This window comes from Mobula birostris, chromosome 6, assembly GCF_030028105.1.
Source record: "Mobula birostris isolate sMobBir1 chromosome 6, sMobBir1.hap1, whole genome shotgun sequence".
NCBI lineage: Eukaryota > Metazoa > Chordata > Chondrichthyes > Myliobatiformes > Myliobatidae > Mobula > Mobula birostris.
Genome location: NC_092375.1, coordinates 128,579,915 through 128,594,603, shown reverse-complemented (window position 1 = coordinate 128,594,603; position 14,689 = coordinate 128,579,915). Strand labels below are relative to the sequence as shown.

At 41.1% G+C, this 14,689-nt stretch overlaps 1 protein-coding gene across 1 annotated transcript in view; it reads right to left on the bottom strand.

Moving 5' to 3' along the window:
• Positions 1–14,061: 14,061 nt before the first annotated feature.
• ndufs1 (NADH:ubiquinone oxidoreductase core subunit S1) overlaps positions 14,062–14,689 on the bottom strand; it is a 51,268-nt gene continuing 50,640 nt past the window's right edge. The window contains exon 19 of the mRNA XM_072261290.1: positions 14,062–14,581. Within this exon, the coding sequence (XP_072117391.1) occupies positions 14,490–14,581 (92 nt within the window). The 3' untranslated portion in view covers positions 14,062–14,489. The remainder of the gene's footprint in view (positions 14,582–14,689) is intronic.

Genomic DNA, 14,689 nt, shown 5'->3' with positions numbered 1-14,689 from the left:
ATATGGGGAGTGGAAATGGATGATGGTTGACTGAAAACCCTTTCTCCGTGCTGTATGACTGATTTACATAGAAACATAGAAAATAGGTGCAGGAGTAGGCCATTTGGCCCTTCGAGCCAGCACCGCCATTCAGTATGATCATGGCTTTCCCTGGCTTTCTTTTCACTCCACTTCCTGCAATGACTCCATTCCATTCTCCCAGTCTCTATTGGTCCATTGAAGCTGCTACTTTCCTGTCAGTGCTTCCTCTATGTCTTCCCTCGATTATGTTGGACAGAGGTCTCGTCCTTTCTCCTCCCCCCATAAATAAATATCGGGCCCTAAAGATTTTGTAGTTTCTGTAATTTTCAAAGCGATACCACCACCAAATGCAACTTCAATTTTCAACATTCTGAAGGAACCAGTCTCCCTGCAATATTCTGGTCTACTCTCCATTTATGCCGACACCCACTTTCTTCTCAAACCAGTTTCACTTTATTCAGAAATCCAAACCTTCCTTCCAGATGAACCAGCAATTCATTTGCATTCCTTCTGGGGTATACCCTGTCAGGTGCTCACAGTGAGGTCCCCACTGTATTGAAAAGACCACCACATACAGAATGCTAGAGGAACTCAGCAGGTCAGGTAGCATGCATGAAAGAGGATAAACAGTTGACATTTCAGGCTGAGACCCTTCATCAGGACTGGAAGGGAAGGAGGACAAGGTGATAGGTGAAGCCAGGCAGGTAGGAAAGGTAAAGGGCTGGAGAAGAAGGAATCTGATGGGAGAGGAGAGTGACCATAGGGGGAAGGAAAGAAGGAGGGGCATCAGGGGAAGGTGATAAGCATGTAAAGAGAAGAGGTAGGAGGCAGGAGGGAAAAAAAATGCCGGAAGGAGAAATTGATGTTTATGCCATCAGGTTGGAGGCTAGCTAGACGGAATATGAGGTGTTGCTCAGAGTGGCTTCATCATGGCAAAAGAGGAGGCCACGAACCGACATGTCAGAATAGGAATGGAGACGGGAATTAGAATAGTTGGCCACTGGGAAATTCTGCTTTTGGCGGATGGAGCGGAAGTGTTCAACAAAATGGTCCTCCGATTTACATCGGGTCTCACCAGTATAGAGGAGGCTGTATCTGGAGCATCAAATACAATAGCTGGCCCCAACAGATTCACGAGTGAGGTGTTGCCTCACCTGATAAGACTGTTTGGGGCCCTGAATGGAAGTGCGGGAGGATGTAAATGGACGGGTGTAGCATTTTTCTCGCAGAAATACGTGCCCAGAAATTAGTGGGGAGGGACGAATGGACAGAGGGAATCATGGAGGGAGTGATCCCAGCGGAGAGTCGGTGGGGAAGTAAAGATGTGTTTGGTGATCGGATCCTGTTGAAGATGGCAGAGGTTGGCCCACTGCTTAGATGACGGCTTTGCACAACAACTCCCATTCCATGTGCAAGGATCCTTTTGAGTTTCCATTTGCTCACCATTTTAGTTCTCCATCCACTCTGGCATTTGTTTAAAAAATTTCATTGAGGCCCTTGTAAACTTGAGAATAAGCATCACCTGACCAAGCCCTCTGACAGCATTGATTTCAACAATTTCAGCCTCCCAGTCTTTGCTGTTTGTAATAGAAGTGAGCAATTCCAATAAAAGGTCATCAATGTGATAGTAACAGTTTCTCTCTCCACAGATACTGCACGGTCCATTGAGAATTCGAATGTTGTTTTTATTATCCTCTCTTCACATTGGATGCACTTTTCATTTTATTTTGGGGAGGATATTTGATTTTTTATTTTAACCATCTGTTTTGTCACTTATTAATCTTTGTAAATAATTAAAATAAAGATTAAAATTAAATTCATGAAATTTATGCTATTTTATTGCTCTATAAAATACCAGTGTGCCTCTTTAATATGAGTTAATGAATCCATGGGATATAACTGACGAAATGCTTACTAATAGTTCCTTTAGTGCGTGGTTATTTTTGTAGTCATATCACATTGAGATTATATTGTTCCTATGTACACAACAATATAAATTCTGTATGAATGGTTGAACTGAACTATAGAGACACAAGAGACTGCAGAATCTGGAACAATACATGAAGCGATGGAGGAACTCAGCAGGTCAGGCAGCATCTATGGAGGGAAATGGGCAGTCAATATTTTGGGTTGAGATCCTGAGTCTGGACTGGGTCTGGATGAAGGGTCTCATTTCTCTTGAATTAGACTCAGTGAATTCGTTGGACTTAAGAAAATCACAGCATTTACAGGTCAGGTTTACTGTGCCCTGATGCATGTCACTGGCAGTGAAGTCACTGTTCTGCAGACCACTCATTTTCTACGGAACAAAATGTCACACTTTGCAATATGGATGCTGATAATAAAATTCCGTATTTTTAACAGTGTTTCTAAATAAATCTGTTTGTAGTGCAGTCACAGCAGCCAATCAGTGAAGAGCAAATCTTCCAAAGTGCTAAGTGAAAATGACCAGTGCCTATTCAACTAATATTGGCCAATACACTGAACTAAACTGCTTTGTTGTCTTCAGCACAGTACCAAGGAATCTTTTATATCCAGCTGCGGGTTTAAGATGTGACCATTTCTCACAGTGCAGTCTCATCTGAACTGCTAAGAGTTAACGCTCGAGCACGCAGATCAGGATGTGGACACAGCCTCCTAAATTCTTAAAGTAAGTGTCTTTCTCCCCCACCCCAAATTCCATTGGCAGAGCTGGCAATTAGTTAGTTCAGTAACCTTTCTAGTGTAATTTTTTCTAATTGCAATGTGAATAACAGTTATTCCTGCTACATGTCAGTGGGCAGTCATTACTTGAAGAATGAACTTGGAGTTCATCAATGAAGGATGTATTGTGTCTAAATTGACTGCCCTAATTTTTAAAATGTATGTCATTTAACTGTAGTTTGGAATTTCCACATTTATCAAAAAGTTCCACTATTCCAAAAAAAAATTCATTGCTTAGTATCTAATCCAAGCACTCAAATACATTCAGAGCCTACCTAGAACATGTACAAATCTGATTTACCCAAAATTTAGATTCCATGGTTACCATGTGCATTTTTCAATGAGGGATAATCAGCGAAAGTTAAAGGTGGGTTTGAGTAGTGTCTGGACCATTCCTGTCTATTGGAATGTGTGACGCTTGAGCCCTCTCGCAGCATTGTTGGAAAGTGCAAGAGGAAGAAACTTTGAGCAACAGCAAAAGGCAGTCAATATGATGAATAGAAATGACATCCATGAGATCTTGTTGAAATTAGATAGCTGAAGTAAAATGCTTTGCTGCTCGGTGGTTCATTACAAGCATCTGGCTTAAAGGGGAAGTGGTACTGGTATCCAGTAAGTGGTACTGGCTGGCATCTTTTGCAACGTCAATCATGTTTTAAGAAATTATCAATCCGGCAAATTTATTGAGGAAAAATAGCTCCTTTCTGAATACCAGTTATTTTCAGAGCAAAACATACTACCAACTATTCGTGATCTGTTCTTTACAGACCATGCTGCAGGGGGGAGGGAGGTAAGGGGATTGTTTTGCTGTTGTTTGCTTGCGTGTTCTGTGAACAGCGTGGGCATGCTATGTTGGCACTGGTAATGTGTAGCGACACTTGCAGGCTGCCCCTTGTACATCCTCAGGTCCTGTTGGTTAGCTAATACAAAAGACACACTTCACAATGTTTCACTGTACATGTGACAGATAAATAAATCTGAATCTGAACTGATGGACAAGTTCTCTGGAAATTTGGTAGAAAAGAAAATAGTTACTTCAAGAGTATTCCATCCAACATCTTTGTCAGTAACAAAACTGGAAAATTTGTAGAACCTCTGCTATTTTAGCTTAATCTTAACAGGCAAATGCAAACATTAACTATGCCGGTGGTCACCTTCATCAAACTTACCCCAACATGTCTGCATCCAGAAACAGCTAACGCTGAACGCAAAGTAGTCTACCCACCTTGTAATCTCAGTGCTTTGTTAGCGTTGTGAAAGTTGGACAACAACTGTAAAAAGAAGTGGTGACGTAAGAGTATCCATCCTGACGTTTCAGCAGAATCCTCGGAGTTGCTTCATATCTACAGGTGGCCAGCAATGAGATCCTTGGGAGAAACAATCACGTTTACCAAAAGCAAAAGAACTGCAGATACAGAAAGTCTGAATTGAATAAATAAAATGGACCTGTGGGAAGAGACAGAGTTAATGTTTCAGGTCAACACCCTTTCAAGCAAACTGGATCTTCAGACAGTACTGGACACTCATTACGGGACGTGGATTGCATGCCTCAAGGTTCTCCCAGTAAGTTAGTGCTCAGTGATGAGTTCAAGAACTGCCTGCAATACAGAGGAAGGCCGATTCTCTCACTGGCAAAACATAGCCAGGACTAAAGGCTTTTAGTGTTTCATCATTGAAGAACACTATCCGGCACCAAGTCTGGTCCAGCCGCTGGAGAAGAGATCAAGACCAGCCAGCACATTAGGAAAAAGTACTCTGGTATTCTATAAAAGCATGGGCTGTGAGAAGCTTAGCCAGCATGCAGTGGGTTTTTTCTACACTGCTGCCAATTCTCATGTCTCTCTCTATCCATCAAAGTTTTGGCTGGCTCTTTGGGGGAACCTTACTGTGCACATAGTGGCTGCCACATTTGCTGCACTCCAAGACTGACCATTCCAGTTAACCTGGTTGTTAACTGCTCTGAACCATCCTATGGTCTCAAGAAGTTCTTTTCATCTGACTTATGGAGGTTTATCTCGCAGGTTCTATCAGATAAATAATTTAAATGGAACAAGTTTTCCCTCTGTCTGTCAATAGAAATTGTATTGAGCAGTAAAATGGTTTAACAGAAAATGCTTAACATACTCTGCAAATCAGGCAGCATCAGAGAAAGAAAAAGTCAAAGTTTTGTGTAAAATCTTTGAAGAAAGATTTTTTTAACCACAGTGCCAGCAATATTAAACTACCTGATCTATAGGTCTATGGACATAGAAGGAAGCTGAAGGAAGTATTGTAATCAACTGTCTGCCAGTACTGCCACCAGCAGTATCATGATTTATGGTTTCCTCAAAAGGACCCCTCTTCTTCCCCCCACCCCAAAAATAATGCACATTTCACCACCAAACTGGATGGGAACATCACGTGCATAGGCACATTACCAACAAGGTTCCAGTCCCGATCCATCCTGGCTTGAACTTCACCGCAACAAAGGTGAATTGCAGTTGTAAGGCACTGGCTCAACACCACCTCCTCAAGGGCATTGAAGGATAGAGAATAACTATTGGCCTTGCTAGTAGCAACTGTATTTCATGAGATGGATAAAAAGCCTTCCAGCACTGTTTCCTTTTCTGATTAAACATAGTTTTCTTACTTTGTGCCTCTGCCAATTTTACAGTCTGAAGTTATTCATCTGGACACTAACAACCAAGTTGGAACAGGGCCTAGCAGGAGTGGACTCCCTTTGACAACTTAAAGAGGCATTTTTTTTTATATCTAAGTCGGTCTATGAAGGAAGGGTTGTGAAGATTTAGACCCACTGATATCAGAATCTGGTCCCAAGCATTATCATACAGGAGTGCTTAATCTATTTTCCACTAACCTACCTTTGTAGCAGTGAATAAAATGCTAGTCAACTCATAAAACCATCATTGAAACCCAACAGAATAAGGCAAAATTTTCACCACTATTCTCCAAAGCAAATTCTTGATTGTAATTTTTGCATATTCTGTACCTATAAAAAGTATTCGCCCCCTATTGGAAGTTTTCATGTTTTATTGCTTTACAACATTGAATCCCAGAGGATTTTATTTGGCTTTTTTGACAATAGTCAACAGAAAAAAAAATTTGTGTCAAAGTGAAAATAAATCTCTACAAAGTGATCTAAATTAATTACAAATATGAAACACAAAATACTTGATTGCATTGTATTCACTCCCTGTAATGTGACACCAAATAAATCATTACTGGTGCAGTCACTTGGTTTTAGAAGTTATATAATTAATTAAATGACGATCAGCTATGTGCAGTCAAGGTAAAAATACACCTGTATCTGGAAGGTCCTATTGCTGGTGAGTCAGTATCCTGGCAAAAACTACACCATGAAGACAAAAGAACACTCCAAGTAACTCCATGAAAAGGTTATTGAAAAGCATAAGTCAGGAGATGGATACAAGAAAGTTTTCAAGTCACTGAATATCTCTTGGAATATAGTTAAGTTGGTCATCAAGAAATGGAAAGAATATGGCACAGCTGTAAATCTGCCCAGAGCAGGCCATCCTCAAAGACTGAGTTACTGTACAAGAGGGAGACTGGTGCACGAAGCCACCAAGAGACCTATGAAATGTCTGGAGGAGTTACAGGCTTCAGTGGCTGAGATGGGAGAGACTGCACGTACAACAACTGTTGCCTGGGTGCTTCACCAGTCGCAGCTTTATGGGAGAGTGGCAAAGAGAAAGCCACCATTGAAAAAAACTCGCATGAAATCTCGGCCAGAGTTTGCCAAGAGGCGTGTGGGGGACTCTGGAGTCAGCTGGAAGAAGGTTTTTTGGTCTGATGAAACCAAAATTGAGCTTTTAGCCATCAGGCTAAACGATATGTGTGGCATAAGCCAAACAACTCACATCATCAAAAACACACCATCCCTACAATGAATTATGGTGGTGGCTGCATCACACAGTGGGGATGCTTCATTGTAGCAGGCCCTGGAAGGACTGGGAAGGTAGAAGGTAAAATGAAGGCAGCAAAATACAGGGAAATCCTGATGTAATCTGCAAAAGAATTGTGACTTGGGAGAAGGTTTATTTTCCAGAAAGACAATGATCCCAAGCATAAACCCAAAGCTACACAGGAATGACTTAAAAATAACCGAATTGATGTTCTGGAGTGGCCAAGTTGGAGACCAGCCCTCAATCAAATTGAGAAGTTATGGCTGGACTTGAAAAGGACTGTTCACTCTTTATCCCCATGCAATCTGACAGAGCTTGAGCAGTTTTGTAAAGAAAATTCCAGGTCCAGGCGTGCAGAGCTGATAGAGACCTATCCGTACAGACTCAAGGTTGTAATTTGCTACCAAAAGTACATCTGCTAAATACTGACTTGAAGGGGGTGAATACTTATACAATCAATTATTTTGTTTTATATTTGTAATTCGTTTAGATCACTTTGTAGAGATCTGTTTTCACTGTGATACAAAAATCTTGTTCTGTTGATCAATGCTACAAAAGCCAAATTAAATCCACTGTGATTAACTGTTGTAAAACAATAAAACATGTAAATTCTGGGTGGGGGGTGTGAATACTTTTTATAGGCACTGTAACATTTACTTGTCATGGTACTTGTTAGATTTCTAAACTAGTACCTTCAATCACATTTTGGGGAATGTTTCTGGAAGAAACATGAAAAGGAACAGGAAGACCTTTCTGCAGGATGTCAAAGGAAGGTGTGGGTACCATTAAGAAAATGCGAGGATAAAAAGGTTCTGATGGGACTTGTATACAGGCCCCACAGTAGTAGCCAGGATATGGGATATAAATTACAAAGGAGAATAGGAATGGTATGTAATAAGGGCAATGTTAGTAGTCATGGTGGATTTCAATATGCAGATAGATTGGGAAAATCAGGTTGATGCAGGATCCCAAGAAAGAGAAAGCGTGGATGGCCTACAAGATGGCTTTTTGGAGCAGCTTGTGTTTGAGCTCACTTGGGGAAAGACAATTCTCGATTGGATGTTGATTGGAGCTTGAGGTAAAGAAACCCTTAGGAGGCAGTGATCATGCTATGATAGAATTCCTCCTGCATTTGGAGAGGAGAAGCTGAAGCCAGGTGTATCAGTATTACAGTGGAGTAAAGGGAATTCACAAAGGCATGAGAGAGGAGCTGGCCAAAGTTGATTGAAAGGGGACATTATTGGGGATAATGGCAATGGCTAGAGTTTCTGGGGGCAAGTTGGAAGGTGCAGCATAGATACATCCCAAAAATAAAGAGGTATTTTGAAGGGAGGATGAGGCAACCATGGCAGACACAGGAAGTCAAAGACAGAAAAGGAACAGGAGTAAGGACGTATATAGCAAAAAACAGAGAAGTTAAGAGGATTGGGAAGCTTTTAAAAACCAACAGAAGGCAAATTTAAAAAAATCTTAAAGGGAGAAAAGATGAAATGGGTGTAAAGTAGCCAGTAATATTTAATAAAAAAGGATACTGGAAGCTTTTTCAGATATATAATCAGAATCAAGTTCAATATCACCTGCATATGTCATGAAATCTCTTGACTTTGCGGCAGCAGTACAATGCAATATATGATACGATGGAAAAATCTGAATTACAGTAAGTATACACACATATATTAAATTGTTAAATAAGTAGTGCAGAAATAGAAATTAAAAATAAGTTGTGAGGTATTGTTCATGGGTTCAATATCCATTCAGAAATCGTATGGCAGAGGGGAAGAAGCTGTTCCTGAATTGTTGAGTATGTGCCTTCACACTCCTGTACCTCTTTCTTGATGGTAGCAATGATACCAAGACATGACCTAGGTGATGGGTGCCCTTAATGGTAGACACTGCCTTTTTGAGGCATCACTCCTTGAAGTTGTCCTGGGTACTACAAGACTAGCGCCCCTGATGGAACCAAGACTTCAACTCTTTGCAGTTTACTTCAATCCTGTGCAGTAACCCTTCCATTGCCAGACAGTGATGCAGTCAGTTAGAATGTATCTGTAGAAACTTGAGTATTTTTAGAGACATACCAAATTTTCTCAAACTCCAAATTAAATATAACCACTGTCATGCCTTCTTTGTAGCTGCATTGATATGTTGGGTCCAGGTTAGATCCTCAGAGATACAGACACCCAGGAATTTGAAATCACTCAGTCTTTCCACTTCTCATCTCTCGATGAAGACTGGTATGTGTTCCCCTGACTTCTCTTTCCAAGATCTGCAATCAGTTCGTTGGTCTTACCGACATAGAGTGCAAGGTTGTTGCTACACCACTCAACTAGCTCAGTTATCTCACTCCTGTATGCCTTCTTGTCACTGTCTGAAATTCTGCCAACAATGATTGTATCATCAGAAAATTTATAAATGGCATTTGAGCTGTGCCTAGCCACACAGTTGTGGGTGTAGAGAGCGTAGAGCAGGGGACTAAGCACACATCCCTGAGGTGCACCAGTGTTGATTGTCAGTGAGGTGGAAATGCTGTTTCTGATCTGCACAGATTTTCCCGGTTAGAAAGTCAAGGGTCTGGTTGCAAAGGGATGTAGAGGCCCAGGTTCTGGAGCTTTTTGATCAGAACTGTAGGAATGATTATGTTAAATGCTGAGCTGTAGTCAATAAACAGTGTCTTGACATTGTTATTTGTATTGTCCGGGTGATCAAAGGCCACGTGAAGAACCAATGAGATTGTGTCCACTATTGATCTATTGTGGTGATAGGCAAACTGCATGGTTAATTCTAGCCATGACCAATCTCTCAAAGCACTTATCACCGTAGACGTGAGTCTGGATGATAGTCATTAAGGTAGCTCACATTATTCTTCTTGGGCACTGGTATAATTGTTGCCCCTTTTGAAGCAAGTGGGAACTTTCGACCGTAGCAATGAAAGATTGAACACACTTACCAGTTGGTTGGTACAGGTTTTCAGAGCCCTAACAGATACGCTATTGGAGCCTGTCACCTTGCCAGAGTTCACCCTCTTGAAAGACAGCCTAATGTTGGCGTCCAAGTCAGAGATCACAGAGTCACTGGGTGCTGCAGGGATCATAGCTTTAGTTTTATTCTCCCTTTCAAAGCATTCATAAAAGGCGTTGAGCTCATCTGGGAGTAACGCATCACAGCCTTTCATGGTGTTAGGTTTCATTTTTAGGAAGTAATGGCCTGCATCCTAGGGAGAATTGATGTGCATCTGGCTCCACCTCCAACCTCATTTGGAATTGTTCCTTTGCTCTTGAGATAGCCCACCGCAAGTCATACCTGGTTTTCCTGCACAGACCTGGATCACCAGACTTGAATGCCATTGATCTAGCCCTCAGCAGACTACAAACCTCCTGGTTCATCCATGACTTTTGATTTGGGTATGCACAGTAAGTCTTTATAGGCACATACTCATCCACGAAAGTTTTAATGAAGTCGGTGTCAAATGCGGCATACTCATTCAGACTCGAAGATGAATCCCTAAATACAGTCCAGTTCACCGATTCAAATGGTCCTGTAAGTGCTTCTTGGTCCTCACTACTGGTGCTGAGGTCTTCAGTCTCTGCCTATGCTCAGGGAATTGAAGTTAAGCCAGGTGATCAGTGTGGATGTGGAATAGCATGGTAAGCAGGAATTTCTTTAGCCAGAGGGTGGTGAATCTGAAATTCATTGCCATGGACAGCTATGGAGGCCAAGTTGTTGAATATATTTAACGTGGAAGTTGAAAGGTTTTTAATTGATTAGGGCATCAAAGGTTACAGGGGGAAGGGAAAAGAATGGGGCGAGAGAAATAATAAATCAGCCATGATGAAATGGCAGAGCAGACTCGACAGCCTACCTGTGCTTCTATGTCTTGTATTGAACAATTCTTTCCTCCTGCATTGCTGAACTGATATTAGCCTTTCTACCTTTGCCTCTGAATAGCACTTTATTCAACTACTGTTACGTTTCAGACTAGTTATGTTGACTATGGTGCAGCATTTACTTAACTAGTCTTATTACCATTATGAATTAGCTCAAGGAGGAGAGAAGTTTGTCAAGAATGTGCCACATCAATTTGTTCAACTTTACATTTAAGCTACAGCACAGAAACTGGCTATTTCAGCTCGTGCTGGGTTTTATGGTCTGAAGGCTGCCTTGCTCTCCCCAATCCCATCAGCATACCTATTTGCTGGCTGCTGGTTTGTTTAAAAGCATCCAGCATATTCAGCTCAAAACATGCTGCCACAGAGGGAGGTTATGTTCTTGTCACTATAAGTTTAAAAAAAAAAGAGTTCTTCTGAACTCCAAATGAGTAACTTGGAAACATTTATATGGTGTAAATAATCTAGTAATACTTTGACAAAGTCTGTCCTTACAACAGTATCATCGGCTTAAAATGCGTGCAGATTCAAATGAAATATCAGGACAAGGCACTAAGTGGTTGGCCAAAGAGGCACTTTAGAGTTGGTGCCACTTGAGGAGCACAACATTTACCTTTAGGTCCGTTTCATCTTACAAGTTCTTTATATTCAATCATTGTAAAAAGGACTCTCAAATCAATTGACTAGAGTTATGCAAGTATCCCATACTGAAGGCAAAAAACTGATGTCACTGTCAGGTTATGTTCTGTAGGGCTCGTCCTTCAGATGCTTACAGAATGAAACACTAAACAGAAGGAAGGGTGGGAGTGAGAAAAATGATCAAGGATGCCACTTGGAAAAAAGATGTGTCCATAACAAACCATGGTAAAAGGAATGCCCAACAAAAATGATGTACTGAGTGGCCAAGTTCAGTTCAGCTTGATAACAACCAGGTCGTCATCTCTTTGTGGTCTGTCAGTTTCCAGTAAAATCAACTATCCACATGCAACAGTTACTAACATACATGTTCAAAGGTACAAAAATGAATGTTACTGGATGGACTTGAGTAAGGTACAACTATTGGAAGGCATCTATAAATCTTCCATGCACAATTATGTTCAAGAGGTATTTAGCCCATGTGATAATGCAATCTATTTTTTTTTCCAAAAGCCTAACAACAGTAAATTTTGATTTAGAACATTTTAAATGTAAGGTTTTGTATCAACTATGTACAAGTTTTTTTTAAAAAAACAAAAATGTAATTTTTTAAAAAATGGGATATTTGAAAATGGGTTGCAGAATATGTTGAATGTTGGAAATACTCAATGGTTCAAACAGTATCTGTAGAAAGAGAGTAACATTTCAAGGTCCCTTTGATAAAATATGCATAATGCATGAGACATTACATGCAAAAATGTACAACAGAAACAAGACAGTGTAATACTTCATGGTAAGATTCACCTTCAGCGATTCACAAGGGACATTGTTGACCTGAGCTTTGGCAGTGATGAAAATGACAATGAGAACACTTGCACTTGTGAAATGCCTTTCCTGAAACACTGAACAGCCAAAGCAGAGCAGCAGTGCAAAGGTGACAGTCACTGATATAACAGTACATCTCAGAGAACAATACAATATCTGGAATATATGCTGTTAGTGATGTCGATGGTATCTTGCTAATGCTTGCCCAAGGGGAACTTAGATGAAGTGCAGCCTAGCGATCCATGTCATCACTAAATCGGGCTATTTTCAGCCTTCATAACATCATCTGATTTTGCATTGACTCCCGCTGTTGCCAAAACCTTTATTAATGCTTGTTGGCCTTGATTTGACCGGTGTAATGTAGGTCTCCCACCAACAGCAGAGTTCTGAGTGATCAACTCTCACCTATTCAGTTTATCTTTTGCCCATAACACAAGCTGTATTCTGATGAAGTAGCTCTTTTTCCAAACTCTTGCAAAGCTTCATCCTCAATAATACCTGTCACCTTTTCCAGCTGTACAAGCTTCCAAAATATTTCACTCCACTGCCCCAACTTCAGCAAATTCCAATTTTAACGTCACTGCCAAATGGCATCAATACTAGGATATTCAGTTCTAGTATTCCCTCTCTACACCCTTCCTTTCCTCATTTAAGGTCCTTTCAATCTCTCCTTGATCAAGCTTTCGGTCATCCATCCTATCACATTATACAACTCTATCATTTTTTATTGCCCAGTGCCTGAGTGAAGAGCTTAGATACTCTCCCACGTTATACATGCTACATAAACATAACCTTTTGTTCTTCAAACTGGGTCCATAAAATGTTTTTCATTTATTTCCAGGTTGGGATAGAGGATAAAAAGGGGAAAGATATGGATTTGACTTCTCACCAGCAAAGTATAATTTCCACTCACGGAGTGCTTCCTCATTGGTGCACTAGGCTAGCAACCGACTCTAAGATTTCCCAACAGTGAAGAGAACTAGCAATGCATGGTGCTTGACAGTTTGGGTGAGCTGTAGTTGCGAAGGCTGTGGCAGAAGTAGATTGTCAAGGCGGGAAAACGTGCACATTAACAACTTCAACAGCAGAAGCAGATAAAGTGGCATTGATTTTGGGATCTCGTGTGGAACAGCAATCCAAGCTTGGGTCAAGCAATTTCAAAGCTTTGGCCCTTAATGAATTGCACTGCCTATCAGCGATACAGTACATCTGCACTGGGTCAATGTTATACCAACTGTGGTTGACATTACAAGTGATGTGGATGCTTATCATAATCACTGAAGGAATATATTTCACTAACTTAACCCTTTTGAGGCGGACTTGTGGTTGGTGCCTCCACAGGAAATCGGTGTGTCGTGGAAGATGGAAGATCGAAAGCAGCAAGCTTGCTGTGTGGCCAGAGACCTGAGTTATTTGGGCACAGAGCTTGGAAAAAGCAATGCAAAGGACTTTTAACATCGTAAATCAGCGAGTTGTTTATGTAAACACGAAGAATTCTGCAGATGCTGGAAATTCAAGCAACACACATCAAAGTTGCTGGTGAACGCAGCAGGCCAGGCAGCATCTCTGGGAAGAGGTACAGTCGACGTTTTGGGCCGAGACCCTTCGTCAGGACTAACTGAAGGAAGAGCTCTTCCTTCAGTTAGTCCTGACGAAGGATCTCGGCCCGAAACGTCGACTGTACCTCTTCCCAGAGATGCTGACTGGCCAGCTGTGTTCACCAGCAACTTTGATGTGAGTTGTTTATGTCATGTCTTCCCTCTTGCTGTGAAACGGTGACACCTCTTTTTAGGGGGAGAGAGAGCCTGTGGTATGTCGAATTACCGGGTGAACTAGTAGTCTATGGGGTACTGCAAGTCTGTGTCTTTATCGATGCTTTGCTGCACACTTGAGTGCTCCGAGGGAGGTGCTTTGCTGCTGCCTACATGTGGGAGGGGGCAGCTGGGGGGCTTTGGGGTTCTAACATTTAACTGTCATTCATTCTTTGGGAAATTGGGAAACCATTCACTCTGTTTTCGTGGATGGTTGCAAAGAAAAAGAATTTCAGGATGTATATTGTATACATTTCTCTGACATTAAATGTAGCTTTGAAACCTTTGATTATAGATTTATTTTCTGTAAAATCCTGGCAGAAGTGATACAAGAACTACTTCTGCCTTTGAGGATTTATAAACACAAAAATCTTAAATGATTTGAGTACAGAGTCAACATAATCACAACTTATTCCACAGCCCAACTTGTCTTTGAATTCCTTGTGGAACATTATATTACATTGTACAAGAGATGTTAACTGTACCATTGATGTAGAGGAGCATTGGTTGAGTGCAAAAGTACATTTTCCCCAAGCATTAACTAGCACCCAGCTTTGCTAATAATGCTACAAGTATATGGATGGGTTTCAATTCAGTGTTCACTGGAGGCCTGCTTTTCATAGACATGCAGAATTCAGATACAACAGCATAACACGGCTAGTTTGAAGTTACTTTGCCAGTGTGCTTTAGCAGATGGAATGTTCCTCTACTGCACTGACTCCTTCTGTAACTGCTTTGATGCACTTTGCCATCGTCTGGGAAGCTCTGCTGATTGGATCTATAAGTAAAAGGAAATAAAAGAAAATAATAACAGAAAAGTCTTTTAAAGTGGATTCTGACTGAGACTTGGTTCCTGCTGAAACCTGCTATAAACTACAGTGGAGCA